General features: G+C 43.3%; 1 protein-coding gene across 13 annotated transcripts in view; it reads right to left on the reverse strand.

The window, feature by feature from the left end:
• The window catches only part of DLG1 (discs large MAGUK scaffold protein 1), a 241181-nt gene that overhangs the window by 107305 nt on the left and 110746 nt on the right, over positions 1-23130 (reverse strand). For 7 of the 13 annotated variants that reach the window (XM_038749481.1, XM_038749480.1, XM_038749486.1 and 4 more), the window contains one exon: positions 1137-1235. The exons of the other annotated variants lie outside the window; for them this stretch is intronic. In XM_038749481.1, coding sequence (XP_038605409.1) covers positions 1137-1235 — 99 coding nt within the window. The remainder of the gene's footprint in view (positions 1-1136; positions 1236-23130) is intronic. 13 annotated transcript variants of the gene reach the window in all.

The raw sequence follows: 23130 nt of genomic DNA on the forward strand, positions 1-23130 counted from the left end.
CTCAGCCGCTTGTCAGCTGTGTGACTTTAGGCAAGTCACTTAACTTCTCTGTGCCTCAGTTATCTCATTTGTGAGCCCCAACTGGGACAACCTGATAACCTTGTATCTGCCCCAGCTCTAAGAACAGTGCTTGGCACATAGTAAACGCTTAACAAATACCATCACCATCAAAGCCTGCTGAGTTGAAAGAGTTACTCAGGTGATGAGAGGCATATGTGAAATCAGCTACAACGTACCTTTTAGCGTCATCCAACATGGAAGTACAGAAGTAGTTATGCGAGGCTGACTGATCTACCCTTGAAGGGGTCAGAGTAGTGAAGCAGGGAGGGAAGCCGGGTTAACACCGTGGGGTATGATTTTTTTAAAATTTCTTCCATTCTACATGGATTTTTTGACATTATCATTGTCCAGCTACTTCAACATGGGAAGAACAATGGCTCTGATTCTAGGTGAACTCGCCTACTGTCTTCTCCTCTTGATTTTTTCTCCCTCTCATCTACTCATTTCCCCTTTGGCTCCCTTCTCTTTGTCCCATTTACTTTTCAGAACCTGCCATTTTGGCTCTCCATAATACTTACCCGCGGTGACTAGATTTTTGGTTGCCTCAGTCTTGGTTAAATGCTATGAGGATTTCAAGTTCATACCTTGGCATGAACCTAAAGTGAAACTTCATATACATTAAGTCCTTTCACCACAGTCATAGGTTGAATCTCAACAGTTTTTAAGGTAGCACTGATGAATACCACCAAAAAAATGATGAACACCACCAAAGCTAAAGTACATAACTGACCATTTTCCCCAAATATCTGTAAAAATCTGTAAAATGCCTGCATGCAATGACTAAGATCATTAAGGGTTTTTTCTTAATAAAAATCAATTTTCCCAAACAATAGGTGCTTAAAGTGGGGTAATGGGATTCCCATGATGACTGACAATTCATACTCCAAAACCATTCAACTAAAACTTGTGAGGCACGGCTTTTTAGTAAACTCAGCCACATTTTCACCAATCTGTTGACACACCAACGATAGGGTAACTCTGCGAAGTACGTAAGAAACAACACGCAATAATGAAAAACTGAAAAACAAAGTTTGAAACCAAAGAAACAAAAGAGAAAAGAACAAACGAATAAAAACCTGTGCTGTGGTGGGTGGGATGACAGTATTCTCAGCAGGGGCTGGCAGGACAGGGATCACAGGGACAATGGGAGGAGAGGGAGGAACAGCTTCTGTTGGCTAAAAATGATCAATGAGAGAGAGTTAGGAAAGTAAAACTACGAAGTGGGGAAGGGGAAGGGGAGAGGAACGACTTTAGCAGAGAGCATTTGCAGACAAGCAAGATAAATATACGCCATTACATCGGGGAACGGAGAACCAATGTGAAAAATGACAAATTAAGACCACTTTAACTCAAGTAAAATTCATAAGCATAGACCACGGTCTAATTAAACCTACAAGTTATTAACAGTAAGTTCTACTCTGGTCTATTTCTTAATGGTCTGATTCCTGGGAGCTTATTTTCTGAGGTCACGGCACCTCTGAAAAAGTGTCATAAATACTCAACACTTTTCAATCTTTTAAGACATCTTTTAGGACTCCTTATCAAAGTCTATGGGTTAATATTAACTTCACCCCAACTTAACGGCTCGTGATTCCATTAAAAATATACTGTACCTGCAAAGAACTATATGGATGTACTTAGTTTTATGACAAATTCATTGGTTTCAAGTATGGGAGCATGGCCCAAAATGATCACGTTCTATACTCTCCTCTGTATAGCCTATACAATTTAAACATTTTCCAGTTAAATAATTATTTTACAAAGAATATTCTAAAACCTGGAAATGTGAACAATGAGCGCCTCTGACCGCAACTAGTAATCTATCAGAATGCTGCTAATTTAAAAAATGAAAGAATGAATCAAACAAAATTCATGACACACCTCGCTACACATGCTTTAATTTTTATAGCAAAACGATTTCACCAGTCAGAACAGATATGGCTGGGGTACCAAATATTTGCTTGCAACATTTCAACAAAGGGCAATAAAATGCTTTCAGTGGAAAAAAACATTGCCAAGATTAACGTAACTGTACTTACCCTAATAGACTTTAAATTCAGTGAAGCTTAATTTTGCATAATTCTCTACCCCACCCCACCCCACCAAATCATCTTGCCTTTAGGAAACGCAGACATTTAATCCTCAATTCATATAAGGAGTTCAAGAACAACTTGCTGGGGGAGCGGGGGCGAGAGGGGAGTCGATACTACCTTCATTTCTTTTAATCAAATCAACCATCGATTTTTAAAAAATGAGTATCATAACTGATGACAGCTTTAGTCTATTATGAAGTAGCAGAAGCACACATTTCACTTAGCATACAAATCAATCAGTCAATCAATTGTATTTATTGAGCGCTTACTGTTTGCACAGCACTGTACTAAGCGCTTGGGAAGTACAAATTGGCAACATATAGAGACGGTCCCTACCCAACAGTGGACTCACAGTCTAGAAGGGGGAGACAGAGAACAAAACAAAACATATTAACAAAATAAAATAAATAGAATAGACATGTACAAGTAAAATAGAGTAATAAATAAAATAGAGTAATAAATAAATAGAGTAATAAATAGAGTAATAGTACAAAATAGTACAAAATACTTCAAGAGTGCTCAGATTAAAAATGATTTATTTTAGCACTATGTACAGCAAAGTTCTATGTAACAATACGTAAGTGGTCACATTTTCCAGCTACTGGCAGAACAGGAACTAGAACCCACGTCCTCTGAATTCCGGAAAAATGCTAGATTTTTGGTCGCCTTAGTCTTGGTTAAATGCTATGAGGATTTTGAGTTCATACCTTGGCATGAACCTGAAGTGAAACTTCCTATACACTAAGTCCTTTTACCATAGCCATAGGTTGAATCTCAATAGTTTTTAAGGTAGCACCGATGAATACCACCAAAAAATGATGAATACCACCGAAGCTAAAGTACACAACTGACCATTTCCCCCAAACATCTGTAAAAATCTGTAAAGTGCCTCCATGCAATGACTAAAATCATTAAGGTTTTTTTTAATAAAAATCATTCCATTTTCCCAAACAACAGGTGCTTAAAGTGGGGTAACAGGATTCCCCATGATGATTGACAATTCATACTGGTTAACAGCAGGTACAACTCAGGGCTTTAAGGGAAAGTCTTAGATCCACTAACCGGTTACCCAAACTGAAGCTAGCTAAAAATCAACTAAAAAAGAAACAACAGTCTAAACAAATAAGTAGCGAAGAGCAGTATGGGATACTTGAGCAAGCAGGAGCCTGGGAGTTAAAAGAACCCGGTTTCTAATCCCAGATCTGCCAATCGCGTGCTGTGTGACTCTGGACAAATCACTTACCTTCTCTGTTGCCTCGGTTTCTTCCGCTGTAAAATGGTAGAACTGTAAAACCCGTTCTCCCTCACACTTACACTGTAAGCCCCAAAGAACACTACGGGATACTATAATATCCCTTGTGGGATGGGGAATACGTTCGACTTAATTAACCCGAACCTACCCCAGGGCTTAGAACACAAAGTAAGCACTTAAAGACCATAAAAAACAAAGAAACTGTGTTGGGCTTTGGCTTTCTCCACCACTTCTAACCTATGTCACACAACTGGATTTCTACGACAAATGCTCTGCAATAGTCTCGATAACACTTAGTGCAGTAGAATTGGAAGTCCCATCAGTTCTCTAATGATGCCGGGATCACGTTTTTATCAAACCCCATGTAAAAGAAAGCCCGTGGACCGTACGCTTGCCTTGAATGATGCACGACATTGGGCTGGGATCACGTTTTTATCAAACCCCATGTAAAAGAAAGCCCACGGACCGTACGCTTGCCTTGAACGATGCACGACATTGGATTGTCTTCCATCGGGAGCGGCAATATCTAAATCCTTAACAGTGTTCTATCCAAAATACATAAAGACAACATGCATTACAGGAGAACTGACTGTTCTTTATATAACATACAAGTAGGCCTATATCTACCCTAATGGGGGAAATAATTAAAAATGGTGTCACCCACTCTACTGGCTAAACCACATCTCTCAAACACCACTATGAGAGAACTATGTGGCGCAGGTGAACCAAGCCTAGGATACACAGAAGCCATTATCCACAAAGTTGAGATAAAGAACCAGAGGACTGTGTTGGATGGAGCTCGGACAGTCTGTGAAGGTTAGAAGAGACAGAAATGAGACACGGGAAGTGTGACAGAGCTTTCAGGATTATATCCCTAATGGCTGAACGGTTAGGGATTGTGTGATAAGGAGCAGCTTTTATATCCAGGTAAGAATGTGAGCCCTATATGGGACAGGGATTCTATCCAACCTGATTATCTTGCATCTACTCCAGTGCTTAGCACGGTGCCTGGTGCATCGAAAGAGCTTAGCAAGTATCATTTTAAAATAAAATCCACCCTTTTCCTCTCTCCCCGAACTACCACACTGATCCTCCTTGATTACTGCATTAGCCTCCTCACTGACCTCCCTGCCTCCCGTCTCTCCCCATTTCAGGCCGTACTTCACTCTGCGGCCCGGATCGTTTTCCGTTCGGTCCGTGTTTCCCCGCTTATGAACTTCCAGCGATCGCCCATCCACCTCCACATCAAAGAGAAACCTCTGACCACTGTGCCCTCCTCATCTCACCTTGCTGATTTCCTACTCCAAACCAACACCTCGCTTCACTCCTCGAACGCCCACCTACTCACTGTACCTCCATCCCGTCTAACTTGCCGTTCACTCCTCGCCCACATCTTGCCTCTGGCCTGGAAGTCTCTCCCTCTTCATATCTAAGCGCTTAGTACAGTGCTAAGCGCTTAGTACAATGCTTTGCACACAGTAAGCGCTCAATATGATTGATTAATATAGACCATCACTCTCCCCACCTTCAAAGCCTTATTAAAATTCCATCTCCTCCAAAAAGCCTTCCCTGACTAAGCCCTCATTTCCTCTACTCCCTCATCGCCCTTCAACTTGTCAACTGTCTTGTCAACCCCGCAACACTTATTTATGTACATATCTGTAATTTTTTTTAATGTCAATCTTCCCCTTGCCTCGTGGGCAGGGAAAGTATCAGCCAACTCTGTTATACTGTACTCTCCCAAGTGCTTAGAACAGTACTCTGCACACAGGAAGCACTTAATACAACTGATTGAAAGGGATTTACCAAAGGGATAAACAAATCCCAAATACAGTCTTCGTTAATAAACCAAGAAAACCATGATGTCGCCACTGTCCATCCCCAGCTGTGTCTCTTGATAGAATCAGCTCCAAAAATCTTGACCACGTAACTCCAGAGAGGCTCAGCCGATGCTAGCCGTGGTGACACCTTACCATGGAAACTTTTGAAGCTGCCTTCAGAGACTTGCTTCCATAGCAACAGGGTGATGTAACATTAACAAAAATCTCACGGCAATTACCCAGCAGAAAACAGTTAAGTTCTATAAAATGATTGGAAAGCTTCAGCTCTGCACAATACAACAAAATGAGTGGTGTTTTACAAACGACAACTGGTTAATTTGTCTCAACTAAATTATTGTGTTTAGTCTTTCTTTCCATTTCTATCCGATATCGTGTGAGGTATTCTCTGTCACCAATACTCCCAGTTCTCGTCAAGCAGGGTTTACGTTCTTGATGCGAGTATGCGACGTTAAGGAAACCATCGTTATAGTATGCATACTCTGCCCATCACCATTCCTTTCAGCAGTCTGTCGGGAGAACGACTCTCTCTAGCACCTATACTCTTCTGAAACCCTACTTCCTCCAGGAAACATTCTTTAATTAATTTTCTTTCCTCCGAGTCATGTCCCCCTAACACTTCAGCACTTTAACACCCAGCCACCCGAAAAATTAATATAGATCCTTTTCACTGAAGAAGCTATTAATTCATTTATCCATTTTCCATTCTTTTCCTTGGCTGTAGATCTTGTATCGATCTCCCTGTTAGACTGTAAGCTCCTCTGAGTGGCCACTGCATTCTCCTCAGAGCTTAGTTCTCTGTTCAATGCTCTGCACACAGAAGGTGTTCAAATACTATTTGTTCATTCATTCATTCAAGCGTATTTATTGAGCGCTTACTGTGTGCAGGGCACTGTACTAAGCGCTTGGCAACATATAGAGACGGTCCGCACCCAATAGCGGGCTCATTTGTTACCCGGTAGGTGATAACCATTTGGAATTTACTACCCGAGGAAGTTGTGTAGGTCGAGAATATCGGTGGGGTTTGGATCAACTGAGAGTATATAAATCCACAGATTACTAGTGGAAAAGACAGACGTTAAATGGTTCATTTTTAAATAACGAGACTGGTGATTAAGCAGGCAACCGTCCACCCGGGCATTTTTGGCTATCTCTATTATAGGTGGAATATTAAGCTGAATGGATGACTAATTTGACCCAATAATGAAGAACGACAACACTGCTGCTTTAGAGGTCTGGTACTATGTATAGAAACTTAGTTTTAGTGCAATGTTTAAGGGACAAAATCATCCACAAACATAACTTCACACGTTAGCTGGTTTTGTTTCTAGTACCTCGTATTAAAAATGATAAATCATCATCATCATCAATCGTATTTCTTGAGCGCTTACTGTGTGCAGAGCACTGGACTAAGCGCTTGGGAAGTCCAAGTTGGCAACATATAGAGACAGTCCCTACCCAACAGTGGGCTCACAGTCTAAAAGGGGGAGACAGAGAACAAAACCATACTAAGAAAATAAAATAAATAGAATAGATATGTATAAGTAAAATAAAATAGAGTAATAAATATGTACAAGCATATATACATATGATGTGTCTATGCCAAGCATTTTACTTTCATTATGTTTGATATTAAATTCTTCTACTTTTGATTAATCTATTAGGTCGCCCCCGACCCTTTTCCCAGGTCCCTCCCGCTCCATGTATGCCAGACGGCCACTCTCCCAACCTTCAAAGCATTACTACGGTTACATCTCCTCCAGAGATGTCTACTCTATTTATCTTACTTATACATATCTATTCTATTTATTTTATTTTGTCAGTATGTTTGGTTTTGTTCTCTGTCTCCCACTTCTAGACTGTGAGCCCGCTGTTGGGTAGGGACTGTCTCTATGTGCTGCCAACTTGTACTTCCAAAGCGCTTAGTACAGTGCTCTGCACACAGTAAGCGCTCAATACGATTGATTGATTGATTCCCCAATTAAGCCCTCTTCCTCCCGTCTCGCTCTCCCTTCTGCGTCGTCTATGCATTTCCACCTGTGACTTTTGGACGTTCGATGCCCCTCAATCCCCAACCCCACCGCACTTGTGTACATACCTTTAAATTACATATTATCAATTATTCCTATAAATGTCTGTCTCCTCTAGACTGTAAGCTCGTTGTGGTCATGAATGTGTCTGATAATTCTGTTGGACTGTGCTCTCCCGAGTGCTTAGTGCAGTGCTCTGCTCAAGTAAGCACTCAATAATATGATTGACTGGTTATTAGACGACAAGGAAGGCATCCATCATTGTTCCTCTAAGCATGTTTCAGTATCATTATGGGGGCAAGTAAACTGGGATAAGTGGCCTTTGATCAGGCCCAGTAATGGCAATGTTTCTCTTCTTTCATTTAATCGTATTTATTGAGCGCTTACTGTGTGCACAGCACTGTACTAAGCACTTGGGAAGTACAAGTTGGCAACATATAGAGTCGGCCCCTACCCAACAGCAGGGTCACAGTCTAGAAGGGGGAGACAGAGAACAAAACAAAACATATTAACAAAATAAATAGAATAAATATGCACAAATAAAATAGAGTAATAAATTCGTACAAACATATATACATATATACAGGTGCTGCGGGGAGGGGAAGGAGGTAAAGCGGCAGGGGAGTCTCTTCTTAATGTTTAATGGCATTCAATAAAATTCAATGAACCCAATAAAAAGTTCAATGAAATTAGAATTCAATATTTTTTTTCCTTGACTAAAACTGATTTTATTTCTGTAAGATTATGTTTATCGTTCACAGGGAGCCAAGGAAGATGATTTTTACTCTTCCTCTTCCAAGTTTTTCTCCCCACTGAGCTGGCTAGATAAAGACATCCTCCTGTTTGAATCAATCAATCGATCAATCGTATTTATTGAGCGCTTACTGTGTACTGAGCACTGTACTAAGCACTTGGGAAGTACAAGTTGGCAACATATAGAGATGGTCCCTACCCAACAGAGGGCTCGCAGTCTGTTTGAATGCGGCGTAACTGACGGCAAGGTTGCACCCATAAATACGAATGGCACAGGAAGACTCTCTTGCACATTTTATCCATGAAGCTACATTAGGTCACCTTTTCTGGCCTCTGGACATTTAGGGTAAGCACTGCAAACACACGAGTTGGGACAGATGATGATAGAAGTAGTACCTCCCAAGCGCTTAGTACAGTGCTCTGCATACAGTAAGCGCTCAATAAATACGACTGCATGAATGAATGAATAAGAATAATAATGGTAATGATCATGATAATGCCAAAAGACTGCGAGCCCCTTCTAGACTGTTGGGTAGGGACCGTCTCTATATGTTGCCAACGTGGACTTCCCAAGCGCTTAGTACAGTGCTCTGCACACAGTAAGCGCTCAATAAATACGATTGATTGATTGTAAGGCGCTTAAGGTGGGCCAAGCACTGTACTAAGCACTGGGGTGTACACAAGATAATTAGGTCCTACATGGAGCTCACAGTCTAAGTAGGAGGGAGAACATTACATCTCCATTTTGCAGATGAGGGGCCTGAGGTACGAAGAAGTTCAGTGATTTGCTCAAGATCACGGGGCAGAGGAGTAGCACCGACACGATTAGAACTCAGTGCTTAGAACAGTGCTTGGCACATAGTAAGCGCTTAGCAAATACCATCAAAAAAACCCCAAAGCCCCCCAGGTCGTCTGACTCCCGAGCTGCTTCTCTTACTTCGTAAAACTGAGTTAAAATTGTAGGGTTCAAGACCCCTGACAAATAACAAATGCCTACCACAAGTACAGAGAATCAATCAATCGTATTTATTGAGCGCTTACTGTGTGCAGAGCACTGTACTAGGCACTTGGGAAGTACAAGTTGGCAACATATAGAGACAGTCCCTACCCAACAGTGGGTTCGCAGTCTAAAAGGAGGAGACAGAGAACAAAACTAAACATACTAACAAAATAAAATAAATAGAATAGATATGTACAAGTAAAATAAATAAATAAATAGAGTAATAAATATGTACAAACATATATACATATATACAGGTGCTGTGGGGAAGGGAAGGAGAATGAGACAGGAAACAAAATTTAGGCCACACGAAAGGTCGGAGGCTCCGAATTTTAAATTTTAAAACTCGAAACAGTAAACCCTGAAGTTACATATGGCAGGATGGCGAAAAGAACTCTTTCCTTAAAATAGATGTAATTCCCCCAATTTTTCGGTTCCATAACCCGACTGTGGAACACACCTCCCACTGACTCCAGAATCTCAGGAGTGGTCTGGACGCAACTTTCTCTTTGGCAGGAAAGCGTCTAAAAGACCGGGTTTAATTTAGAAAACCAGGCGAGACATGTGTAGGGCTCCCCGTGCATGGAGTTAAAAGTGGAGAATTAAGGACATTTACTGCTGTGACCTTGCATATTCATGATATTGCCTATATGTGCGTCGCGCTCCTCTGTTTTGGGAAGGTGCTGCTACCGTAGGTGAGGTGATTTTAAGTCCTCTCACTTAAAATCAATCAATCAATCAATCGCATTTATTGAGCGCTTACTGTTTGCAGTGCTTGGGAAGTACAAGTCGGCAACACATAGAGACAGTCCCTACCCAACAGCGGAAAGCGCTTAGTACAGTGCTCTGCACACAGTAAGCGCTCAATAAATACGATTGAATAGATGAATGAATGAAAGAACACGGGCTTTGGAGTCAGAGGTCAGGGGTTCAAATCCCGGCTCCACCAACTGAAAGCTGTGTGACTTTGGGCAAGTCACTTCACTTCTCTGGGCCTCAGTTCCTCATCTGGAAAATGGGGATTAAAACTGTGAGCCCCCGGTGAGACAACCTGATCACCTGGTAACCTCCCCAGCGCTAGGAACAGTGCTTTGCACATAGTAAGCGCTTAACAAATACCATTAATATTATTATTTAAGTGTGGCTGAAAAGACCAGTGGGTGATTGGTGTCTTTTTCGGCCATCCTCGGGGATAAAAATCATTCCTTGCCGTCCTGATGCTTCGGCCCCACGCGAGTTCTCTCTCTGTTCTGGAGATGGTCTCTTGGCACCCCAAACTTCCTAAAATATCAGTTTCCCCCTGCCCCTGCCTGCCACGCTGGTCTGGCTGCTTGGAATAGTCTTTCATTTTCTCCTGAAATAACTTCTTCCGCTTGTTTTCCCCTCCTTGGCTGCCTGTGCCCCTTTTCAGTTCACCTGAAGAAAGGAAGCTTCAAAGGGGTCCAGGGAGATCAATCAATCAATCAATCAATCGTATTTATTGAGCGCTTACTGTGTGCAGAGCACTGGACTAAGCGCTTGGGAAGTCCAAGTCGGCAACACATAGAGACGGTCCCTACCCAACAGCGGGCTCACAGTCTAGAAGGAGATGGATGGAAAAACAGCACAAGGGGACAATCTTCCCAATTGCACTGTGTGAACAGAACTGTGGGAGCCACTAAGGCCTGGATACAATCAATCAATCAATCAATCACATTTATTGAGCGCTTACCGTGTGCAGAGCACTGTACTAAGCGCTTGGGAAGTCCAAGTTGGCAACATATAGAGACGGGCCCTACCCAACAGTGGGCTCACAATCCCCTCGTCCCCCTCTCCATCCTTACCTCCTTCCCTTCCCCACAGCACCTGTATATATATGTATGTACGTATTTGTTACTCTATTCATTTTACTTGTACATATTCTATTTATTTTATTATTATTATTATTTTATTTTATTTTTATTTTATTTTATTTGTTAATATGGTTTGTGTTGTTCTCTGTGTCTCCCCCTTCTAGACTGCAAGCCCACTGTTGGGTAGGGACTGTCTCTATTATGTTGCCAACTTGGACTTCCCAAGCGCTTAGTACAGTGCTCTGCACACAGTAAGCACTCAATAAATACGACCGACTGACTGAATGAATCACACATTTCCTTTTCCATTATTTGCTAAGCACTTTCTGTGGGCTGGGTACTGTACTAAGCACAGGTGTAGATACAAGGTAATCAGATTGGACGCCATCCACGTTCCCCACGGGGCTCACAGCCTTAATCTCCAATTTCCAGATGAGGTCACTGAGGCCCAGAGGGGTGTAGCGACTTGCCCGAGGTCACACAGCGGACAAGTGGCGGAGCTGGGATTCGAACCCAGGTCCTTCGGACTCCCAGTGCTCTATCCAGAGTCAGAGAAGCAGCGTGGCTCAGTGGAAAGAGCCCGGGCTTTGGAGTCAGAGGTCACGTGTTCAAATCCTGGCTCCGCCAATCGTCAGCTGTGTGACTTTGGGCAAGTCCCTTAATAATAATAATAATAATAATGGCATTTATTAAGCGCTTACTATGTGTAAAGCACTGTTCTAAGCGCTGGGGGGGATACAAGGTGATCAGGTTGTCCCACGTGGGGCTCACAGTCTTCATCCCCATTTTGCAGATGAGGGAATGAGGCACAGAGAAGTGAAGTGACTTGCCCAAAGTCACACAGCTGACAAGTGGCGAAGCCGGGATTTGAACCCATGACCTCAGACTCCAAAGCCCGTGCTCTTTTCCACCGAGCCACGCTGCTCCTTAACTTCTCTGTGCTTCAGTTCCCTCATCTGGAAAATGGGGATTAAGACTGTGAGCCCTCCGTGGGACAACCTGATCACCTTGTCTCCTCCCCGGCGCTTAGAACAGAGCTTTGCACATAGTAAGCCCTTAATAAATGCCATTATTATAGAGAAGCAGCGTGGCTCAGTGGAAAGAGCCCGGGCTTTGGAGTCAGAGGCCATGGGTTCAAATCCCGGTTCCGCCAATTATCAGCTGTGGGACTTTGGGCAAGTCACTTCACTTCTCTATGCCTCAGCTACCTCATCTGTCAAATGGGGATTAAGACTGGGAGCCCCCCGTGGGACCACCTGATCACCTTGTAACCTCCCCAGCACTTAGAACAGTGCTTTGCACATAGTAAGCGCTTAATAGATGCCATCATTATTATTATTATTATTATTATTATTATTATTATTATTATTATCCACTAGGCCACGCTGCTTTCTCGATACCTTCGTTCTCACGGGCGACTTCGTTGAGAGCGACCGACAACTATTTATTGCTTCGGGATACAGTCAGCATCCATCCTCCTCACGTGCTCCCTTCCGGAGAAGCTTCATTCCTGGGAATGATGCCTCCGTACTACATCCAAGGACAGGGGCCGGTCCTCTTTCCCTTCTGCGTGACACTGAGCATGTTTCCAGGGAGATGCAGGTGCAACTGCTCGTGAAGACGGATGCATCTTCTCTGGTAGGTCTCGGCCTATAGTTCCTAATTTATAAGCTATACATTAAATATATATCGTCATTTTTTTTAGATCAATCAATCGTATTTATTGAGCGCTTACTGTGTGCACAACACTGGATTAAGCGCTTGGGAGGTACAAGTTGGCAACATATAGAGATGGTCCCTACCCAACAGTGGGCTCACAGGCTAGAAGGGGGAGACAGAGAACAAAACCAAACATACTAACAAAATAAAATAAATAGAATAGATATGGACAAGTAAAATAAATATATAAATAGAGTAATAAATATGTACAAACGTCTGTCTCCCCCTCTAAGCTGTCCGCTCATTCTGGGCAGGGTGTGCCTTCCAATTCTGTTACACTGTGCTCTCCCAAGTGCTTAGTATCAATCAATCAATTGATCAATCAATTGATCAATCAATCAATCGTATTTATTGAGTGCTTACTGTGTGCACAGCACTGGACTAAGCCCTTGGGAAGTCCAAGTTGGCAACACAAAGAGACGGTCCCTACCCGACAGGGGGCTTACAGTCTAGAAGGGGGAGACAGAGAACAAAACCAAACATATTAACATACAGGAAGCGATCAATAATTATGACTGAATGAATGAATGCTTAGTACAGTACTCTGCACACAGGAAGCGCTCAATAATTACAACTGAATGACAATGCTTAGTGCAGTACGCTGCACATAGTAAGCACTCAATAATTACGACTGAATGACTGAATGCTTAGTGCAGTACTCTGCACACAGTAAGCGCTCAATAATTACGACTGAATGAATGCTTAGTACGGTATTCTGCACATAGTAAGTGCTCAATAATTATGACTGAATGAATGAATGCTTAGTATGGTACTCTGCACACAGTAAGTGCTCAATAATTACGACTGAATGAATGAATGCTTAGTACAGTACTCTGCACAGTAAGTGCTCAATAATTACGACTGAATGACTGAAGGCTTAGTACTGGACTCTGCACATAGTAAGAGCTCAATAATTACAACTGAATGAATGAATGCTTAGTACAGTACTCTGCACACAGGAAACGCTCAATAATTATGACTGAATGAATGAATGCTTAGTACAGTACTCTGCACACAGGAAGCACTCAATAATTACGACTGAATGAATGCTTAGTACAGTACTCTGCACACAGGAAGCGCTCAATAATTACGACTGAATGAATGAATGCTTAGTACAGTACTCTGCACACAGTAAGCGCTCAATAATTACGACTGAATGAATGAATGCTTAGTACAGTACTCTGCACACAGGAAGCGCTCAATAATTAAGACTGAATGACTGAATGCTTAGTGCAGTACTCTGCACACAGTAAGCGCTCAATAATTACGACTGAATGAATGCTTAGTACAGTACTCTGCACACAGTAAGAGCTCAATAATTACGACTGAATGAATGAATGCTTAGTACAGTACTCTGCACACAGTAAGCGCTCAATAATTACGACTGAATGAATGAATGCTTAGTACAGTACTCTGCACACAGGAAGCGCTCAATAATTACGACTGAATGACTGAATGCTTAGTGCAGTACTCTGCACACAGTAAGCGCTCAATAATTACGACTGAATGAATGCTTAGTACAGTACTCTGCACACAGTAAGAGCTCAATAATTACGACTGAATGAATGAATGCTTAGTACAGTACTCTGCACACAGGAAGCGCTCAATAATTACGACTGAATGACTGAATGCTTAGTGCAGTACTCTGCACACAGTAAGCGCTCAATAATTACGACTGAATGAATGAATGCTTAGTACAGTACTCTGCACAGTAAGTGCTCAATAATTACGACTGAATGACTGAATGCTTAGTACAGTACTCTGCACACAGTAAGTGCTCAATAATTACGACTGAATGAATGAATGCTTAGTACAGTACTCTGCACACAGTAAGTGCTCAATAATTACGACAATGAATGAATGCTTAGTACAGTACTCTGCACACAGTAAGCGCTCAATAAATACCACCGATGATGACAGAGATGACATTGAGAAGCAGCGTGGCTCAGTGGAAAGAGCACGGGCTTTGGAGTCAGAGGTCATGGGTTCGAATCCCAACTCGTTCATTCATTCATTCAATGGTATTTATTGAGCGCTTACTGTGTGCACAGCACTGTACTAAGCGCTTGAGAAGTATAAGTTGGCAACATATAGAGACGGTCCCTACCCAACAGTGGGCTCACAGTCTAGACTCCACCACGTTTGCTGTGTGACCTTGGGCAAGTCACTTCACTTCTCTGAGCCTCAGTGACCTCATAGGTAAAATGGGGATTAAGACTGTGAGCCCCCCGTGGGACAACCTGATCACCTTGTATCCCCCCCAGCGCTTACAACAGTGCTCTGCACATAGTAAGCGCTTAACAAATGCCGTCATTATTATTATTCTCCTTACAGACTTTGGGACTTTGAATGACGCTTGATGCCTCATTTGCCTAAAAGTCATGATGACCTAAACCATGGTGAAGTGCTGAAAATACTTGAGTGCCTTCTGGCTCCAACACAAATCTAAATTTGATTTTACAGAACACATGTTCTTTTCTTGAAAAGTCACAGCCAACACTAACAGAAAAGCCTCTAAATTTATATCTTAGATGATTAACAGAACCTTGCGTTAACGAGAATGGTATATCTTGAAAATGGAAGCATTTAGCATTTTTTTTCCTTTCTTGACGGCATGTGCCAAAAATCCCCTAAAGAGATTAGTTTCTTCTTTTCACAGACTTCAAAGAAGAAAGATCATAAAAACCCTGAAATTCCACATTGTTTCAAAACCACAATAATTTTGTTTTTCTTTTCTACAACCCTAAAGATTTTTTGAAAATACAATTTATAAGGAATCAGCCACCAGTGTATGTAAGCTTCTTAAAAAAATGGTATCTAATAATGATAATAATGATAATGATAATAATAATAATGGCATTTATTAAGCACTTACTATGTGCAAAGCACTGTTCTAAGCACTGGGGAGGTTACAAGGTGATCAAGATGTCCCACGGGGGGGCTCACAGTCTTAATCCCCATTTTCCAGATGAGGTAACTGAGGCACAGAAAAGTCAAGTGACTTGCCCAAACTCACACAGCTGACAACTGGCGGAGCCAGGATTTGAACCCATGACCTCTGACTCCAAAGCCCGGGCTCTTTCCACTGAGCCACACTGCTTCTCTGCACTTACTGTGTGCCAAGCACTGTTCTAAGCGCTGGAGAGGTTACAAGGTGATCAGATTGTCCCAAGGGGGGCTCACACTCTTAATCCCCATTTTCCAGATGAGGTAACTGAGGCCCAGAGAAGTGAAGTGGCTTGCCCAAAGTCACACAGCTGATAACTGGTAGAGCCGGGATTTGAACCCATGACCTCTGACTCCAAAGCCCGGGCTCTCTCTACTGAGCCACGCTGCTTCTCTGCGCTTACCGTATGCCAAGCACTGTTCTAAGTACTGGAGAGGTTACAAGGTGATCAGGTTGTCCCACGGGGGGCTCACAGTCTTCATCCCCATTTTCCAGATGAGGGAACTGAGGCCCAGAGAAGTTAAATGACTTGCCCAAAGTCACACAGCTGACAGTTGGCAGAGCCGGGATTTGAACCCAAGACCCCTGACTCCAAAGCCTGTGCTCTTTCCACTGAGCCACGCTGTATTTGTTAAGCACTTACTATGGGCCAGGCACTGGGGAAGACAAAAGCTAATCAGATTAGGCACAGTCCTTCTCCCACATGGGGCTCACACTTATTCCCCAGTTTACAGATGAGGTAACTGAGGCCCAGACAAGTGAAGCGACTTGCCCAAAGTCACACAGCTGACAACTGGCAGAGCTGGGATTTGAACCCATGACCTCTGACTCCAAAGCCTGTGCTCTTTCCACTGAGCCACACTGTATTTGTTAAGCACTTACTATGGGCCCGGCACTGGGGAAGACAAAAGCTAATCAGATTAGGCACAGTCCTTCTCCCACATGGGGCTCACACTTATTCCCCAGTTTACAGATACGGTAACCGAGATACAGAAAATCAATCAATCAATCAATCAATCGCATTTATTGAGCACTTACTGTGTGCAGAGCACTGGACTAAGCGCTTGGGAAGTACAAGTTGGCAACATAGAGAGACGGTCCCTACCCAGAAAAGTTAAGTGACTTGCCCAAGATCACACAGGAGACAAGTGGGAGAACCATGTTTGTACATATTTATTACTCCATTTATTTATTTATTTTACTTGTACAAATCTATTCTATTTATTTTATTTTGTTAGTATGTTTGGTTTTGTTCTCTGTCTCCCCCTTCTAGACTGCGAGCCCACTGGTGGGTAGGGACCGTCTCTATATGTTGTCAACTTGGACTTCCCAAGCGCTTAATACAGTGCTCTGCACACAGTAAGCGCTCAATAAATGCATAATAAACGCAATAAATGCTCAATAAATAAATAAATAAATAAATGGCCCTACTGAGAGCTCACCTCCTCCAGGAGGCCTTCCCAGACTGAGCCCCTTCCTTCCTCTCCCCCTCTCCATCCCCATCTTACCTCCTTCCCTTCCCCACAGCACCTGTATATATGTATATATGTTTGTACATATTTATTACTCTATTTACTTACTTTACTTGCACATATCTATTCTATTTATTTTATTGGTATGTTTGGTTTTGTTCTCTGTCCCCCCCTTTTAGACTGTGAGCCCACTGTTGGTTGGGACTGTCTCTATATGTTGCCAACTTGGACTTCCCAAGCGCTTAGTCCAGTGCTCTGCACACAGTAAGCGCTCAATAAATACGATTGATTGATTGAATAAATATGATTGAATGAATCCCCCCTAGCGCTTAGAACAGTGCTTGGCACATAGTAAGCACTTAACAAATACCATTATTATTATTATTATTATTATTGTGGGCAGGTAATGTGTCTACCAACTCTGTTGTATTGTCTTCTCTCAAGTGTCTTGTACAGTGATCTGCACACTGTAAGCAACTCAATAAATGCTATGGATTGACTGGTTGAATCTGGGCTATCTTTGGCCTCAGGAAAATAACCCAACCACGTCTGGCTGCTATCCCATTCCTCATTTTCCATTCAGTAATTGCAGCCTTCCCTTCCTCCCCAGTGCTGAGAAGCTGCAAAAAGGGCCCCGGGGGAGTCAGAGGATCTGGGTTCTAATCCCTGCTCTATCATTTTGGACTGAAAATGAAGCTTGATGCCTCATTTGCCTAAAAGTCACGATGACCTAAACCTACTCTTTTAAAAAGCATGGGCAGGTCACTTCACTTCTCTGTGTCTCAGTTTTCACAGCTGCAAAATGGGGATTCAGTGCCTGTTCTCCCTCCCCCTTAAATTGTAAGCCTCATTCATTCATTCAATCGTATTTATTGAGCACTTACTGTGTGTAGAGCACTGTACTAAGCGCTTGGGAAGTCCAAGTCGGCAACATATAGAGACAGTCCCTACCCAACAATGGGCTCACAGTCTAGAAGGGGGAGACAGAGGGACAGAGACTGTGTCTAACCTGATTATCTTCTATCTACCCTGTGCTTAGCACAGATTTTACTTGGACATATCTATTCTATTTATTTTATTTTGTTAATATGTTTGGTTTTATTCTCTGCCTCCCCCTTCTAGACTGTGAGCCCACTGTTGGGTAGGGACTGTCTCTATATGTTGCCAACTTGGACTTCCCAAGCGCTTAGTCCAGTGCTCTGCACACAGTAAGCGCTCAATAAATACGACTGATTGATTCTATCTACCCCTGTGCTTAGCACAGATTTTACTTGTACATATCTATTCATTTTATTTTAATATGTTTGGTTTTCTTCTGTCTCCCCCTCCTAGACTGTGAGCCCACTGTTGGGTAGGGACTGTCTCTATATGTTGCCAACTTGGACTTCCCAAGCACTTAGTACAGTGCTCTGCACACAGTAAGCGCTCAATAAATACAATTGATTGATTGATTACAGATTTTACTTGTACATATCTATTTTATTTATTTTACTTTGTTAATATGTTTGGTTTTGTTCTCTGCCTCCCCCTTCTAGACTGTGAGCCCACTGTTGGGTAGGGACCATCTCTATATGTTGCCAACTTGGACTTCCCAAGCGCTTAGGACAGTGCTCTGCACACAGTAAGCGCTCAATAAATACGATGATTGATTGATTGATTCTTGGCACAGAACAGCACTTAACCAATAACACTTTTTTTAAAAAAGTTCAGGGCTGCTACCGGTGGGGTAAGGGAGGAGGGAGCAGTGGAAAGTTGTGGCCGTTAATTACCGCTTCCTTTCAGCTGCTAAGTACCTGGAAATGCCCTTGGGCTAAAGGGATGCTTGGTCTCCATGGTGACAAAAGCAGACGAGATGCTAGGGCCAGAACCTGGACTCAAGCAGAGAACAGCAAGAGGGAAAAAGGCCAAGGTCAAACCGAACTGGCTCGTCACTGTTTGAGGCAAGGATGTGGGGTCAGAACTAGGGAATCTGGTTATCAGGGTCCAGGCGGAGATTTTTCCAACATTTTTGGGCTCCCTCCCAACTGGAAGCAGTAGCAGCAGCAGCATAGGGCTTAAATTGTGGCCAGGGGGTAGGTAGACCAATGCAGGAGCTCATGTTTTGTTTGCTGGGGTCCAGAAAGTCTCGAGGAATCGTGGAGAGGAAGAAATGAGCAGAGGGGGTCTGTGGGGAGTGACCTACGGAGTAATTTTAAATAATTTCGGTCACCCCTTTGGAGCTGGTTCGGGAACCCGAACACACAAAATTACGCTTAGGCCTCCGGGATAGCCTACGCCACCAGACATTTCACCAAACCCCCACATTTTGGACATGCTAACGATAAATTTCGGGGTGTGCCTGTAGTCGCTTACTTGAATTATGAGACCAAAGAGGAACATTTACAAATGGAGCAAGATACAGGTGCCAAATCTCTAAAGCAAAATTTCCTGACTTTTTTAATTAATCCCTTTAGAGAATGGTTTTTCAATACCTAATTTCAGCCAGGCCCACTTTGCCAAATTAAACAGGGAGAATGATCTTCCAGCGCCATAACAAACGGACTCTGAGACAGGGAAGCAGTGTTGCCTAGTGGAATGGGCACAGGCCTGGGATTCCAGACTGTAAGCTCACTGTGGGCAGGAATGTGTCTGTTTGTTGTTGTACTTTCCCGAGAACTTAATACAGTGCTCCGCACAGGGTAAGCGCTCAATAAATCTGACCGAATGAACGAATGAGTCAGACGACCTGGGTTCTAATCCTGGCTCCACCTACAAACCTGCTGTGTGACCTTGGGCAAGTCACTTTACCGCAGCGTGGCTTAGTGGAAAGAGCCCGGGCTTGGGAGTCGGAGGTCCTGGGTTCTAATCCCGGCTCTGACACTTATCAGCTGTGTGACTTTGGGCAAATCTCTGTGCTTCAGTTACTTCAGAGAAGCAGCGTGGCTCAGTGGGAAGAGCCCGGGCTTTGGAGTCAGTTGTCATGGGTTCAAATCCCGGCTCCGCCAACTGTCGGCTGTGTGACTTTGGGCAAGCCACTTCACTTCTCTGCGCCTCAGTTACCTCATCTGTACAATGGGGATTGACTGTGAGCCCCCTTTGGGCCAACCTGATCACCTTGTAACCTCCCCAGCGCTTAGAACAGTGCTTTGCACATAGTAAGTGTTTAATAAATGCCATTATTATTACTATTATTACTTCATCTGTAAAATGGGGATGAAGACTGTGAGCCCCATATGGGACAACCTGATCACCTTGTACCTACCCAGCGCTTAGAACAGTGCTTGGTACATAGCCAGTGATTAACAAATACCAACATCATTATTATTATTATTATTATTATATCATTATTATTACCTCAGTTCTTTCATCTGCAAAATGAAGAGTCGATTCCTGTTGTTCCTCCTACTTAATAATGATGGCCTTTATTAAGCGCTTACTATGTGTAAAGCCCTGTTCTAAGCACTGGGGAGGATACAAGGTGATCAGGTTGTCCCATGTGGGGCTCACAGTTTTAATCCCCATTTTCCGGATGAGGTAACTGAGGCCCAGATGAGTGAAGTGACTTGCCCAAAGTCCCACAGCTGACAATTGGCAGAGCTGGGATTTGAACCCATGACCTCCGACTCCAAAGTCCGGGCCCTTTTCCACTGAGCCACGCTGCTTCTCTGCGACCTGATGAATTTGTATCTACCCCAGTGCTTAGTACATAGTGAGCACTTAACGGTTACCACAGTTATTAAATGGAACTCGATTTAAGGTGACTCCTTCCAAAACCTGATGGATCCTATATTTAACGGCAACCCCTCTTCCTCTTAGCCATCCTTCTCTTCACTCACTGCTGTGTTTAATATGGTAATGTCATAAGGTGTTTCTAGAAGCACAATCGGAGCGGCTCCACAAACGTACATTCTTTTTAAAACCAGATTTTTACGTGCGGCTGCAATGGGAATTCACCAGCTGGGTGCCGCTGGTTTCGAGGACCTGCCCCGACGATATCTGTGGCATCTGGAGAAGTGGTGCAAAACTCCGCGTCGATATCACGTTACTGGGGTTGGACAACATGAGCTGGATTAGAGGGCGACGGAGCTTTCGGTTCAAGGGACAGGATAGCTGGGCGGAGGTGAACCATGACCAACGGGTCGCCCCACCGAGCACTCTGACCTCTCCCAGGAGACGGAACGTCTCACGCTGGACTCCGTGAAGCCCAAAAGGCTGGGAGGTGGAGAGGCACCTCACCTGGCCCGTCATCGACACTGGCCTCACCATGAAAAACATCGCCTTCGAGAGGTTTAAAGCAATGCTGTGGATGTGGGAAGAATTCCCTCTCTGGTAGAGCAGGTGACTCCATCTCTCTTCTGTTTCATCTCTCTCTCTCTCCCCTTTGTCTCTCTCCATCTCTCTATCTTTCATCTCTCTCTGTCTCTCTCCATCTCTCTTCTCTCTGTTTCATCTCTACCTCCCCTTTCTCTCATCATCTCTCTGCTTGCTATCTCTCATCTCCTCTCATCCTTCACCTCTTCATCTCTTCCCCCTCCATCTTTCCTTTCTCTCTGTCTCTCTTCTCTCTTCTGTTTCATCTCTCTGCTTCTCTCTCATCTCTTCTCTCATCCTTCACCTCCCTCACCTCTTCATCTCTTCCCCCTCCATCTTTCCTCTCTCTCTGTCTCCTCTCTTATTTCATCTCTCTTTCCCCTTTGTCTCTCTCCATCTCTCTGCTTGCCATCTCTCATCTCTTTGCTCATCTTTCACCTCTCTCTCACCTCTTCCCCCTCCATCTTTCCTCTCTCTGTCTCTCTTCTCTCTTCTATTTCATCGCTCTCTTCCCTCTTTGTCTCTCTCCATCTCTCTGCTCTGTCATCTCTCTTCTCTCATCTTTCACCTCTCTCTTACCTCTTTATCGCAGACTGAGCCCCCCCTTCCTCTTCCCCCCTCATCCCCCATCCTACCTCCTTCCCCTCCCCACCACACCCGTATATATGTTTGTACATATTTATTACTCTATTTATTTATTTTACTTGTACATATTTATTCTATTTATGTTATTTTGTTAATATGTTTTGTTTTGTTGTCTGTCTCCCCTTCTAGACTGTGAGCCCACTGCTGGGTAGGGACCGTCTCTATACGCTGCCAACTAGTACTTCCCAAGTGCTTAGTACAGTGCTCTGCACACAGTAAGAGCTCAATAAATACGATTGAATGAATGAATGAATTTGGTGCATTCGATTTCACTGGATAGCTTTTAGACCCAAAATGGGGGTATGAATTAGAATTAGTCACGTAATTAAATGTAATCCAAAGCAGGATAGTCCATTCTCATTATGTGGGGTGCACTCATAAAGTTTAACAGCCCTCACATGCCCAGAGGAAATCGCCCACCACCAACCTGTGTGCCCTACTCTGCAAGGCATCCATTTCTGGGCCAATTCCGGTGCTCCTTTTCGTGCTCAGAGCTGGGAATAACGTCAGATTCAGAGCAGGATGTGGGAAGTACTGTATACTACTTAGAACTGTTTGACTATGCTAAAAACTTAGCCTTAAAAATTCATTTACTAAAATTTACTTATTAAACCTGCAACCCCAAAGACTGGCTATGTTGAGTCACCACTTCTTGCTACACGATATTTCGTATCGATAATCAGCAATTTCTTCTATTCGGTAAAATCGGCACGTAGACCTGACGCAACACTGAGATCGCTGATTTAGAAACCCAACATTATCAAGAGCATAAAATTCAATCTAATTATCCTGGTTGCTTTCTGAAAAACACAAACTAAAAATAAAGTAAATCTAATTTAGTGAGATACAATCAGAGGTTTGTTGTTGTTGGTTTTTTTTTCATTTAAGTGACTGCCTTGTGGTTTATGACTTTGTATTGTTACATGTAGCGAACTTGGTAAACAGCCTGGCCTACTGGAAAAAGCAACGGCCCGGGACTCAGAGGACCTGGGTTCTAATCCCTGCCTGGCCAACTTGTCTGCTGTGCGACTTTGCAAAAGTCACTTCTCTGAGCCTCAGTTTCCTCGGCTTTAAAATGGGGTTCACTGCCTGTTCTCCCTCCTACTTAGACTGAGTCCTATATGGGACTGTGCCCAACCTGATGAACTGATCTATCTATCAATCAATCAATCGTATTTATTGAGCGCTTACTGTATGCA

Source organism: Tachyglossus aculeatus, chromosome 7 (genome assembly GCF_015852505.1).
Source record: "Tachyglossus aculeatus isolate mTacAcu1 chromosome 7, mTacAcu1.pri, whole genome shotgun sequence".
NCBI classification, from domain to species: domain Eukaryota; kingdom Metazoa; phylum Chordata; class Mammalia; order Monotremata; family Tachyglossidae; genus Tachyglossus; species Tachyglossus aculeatus.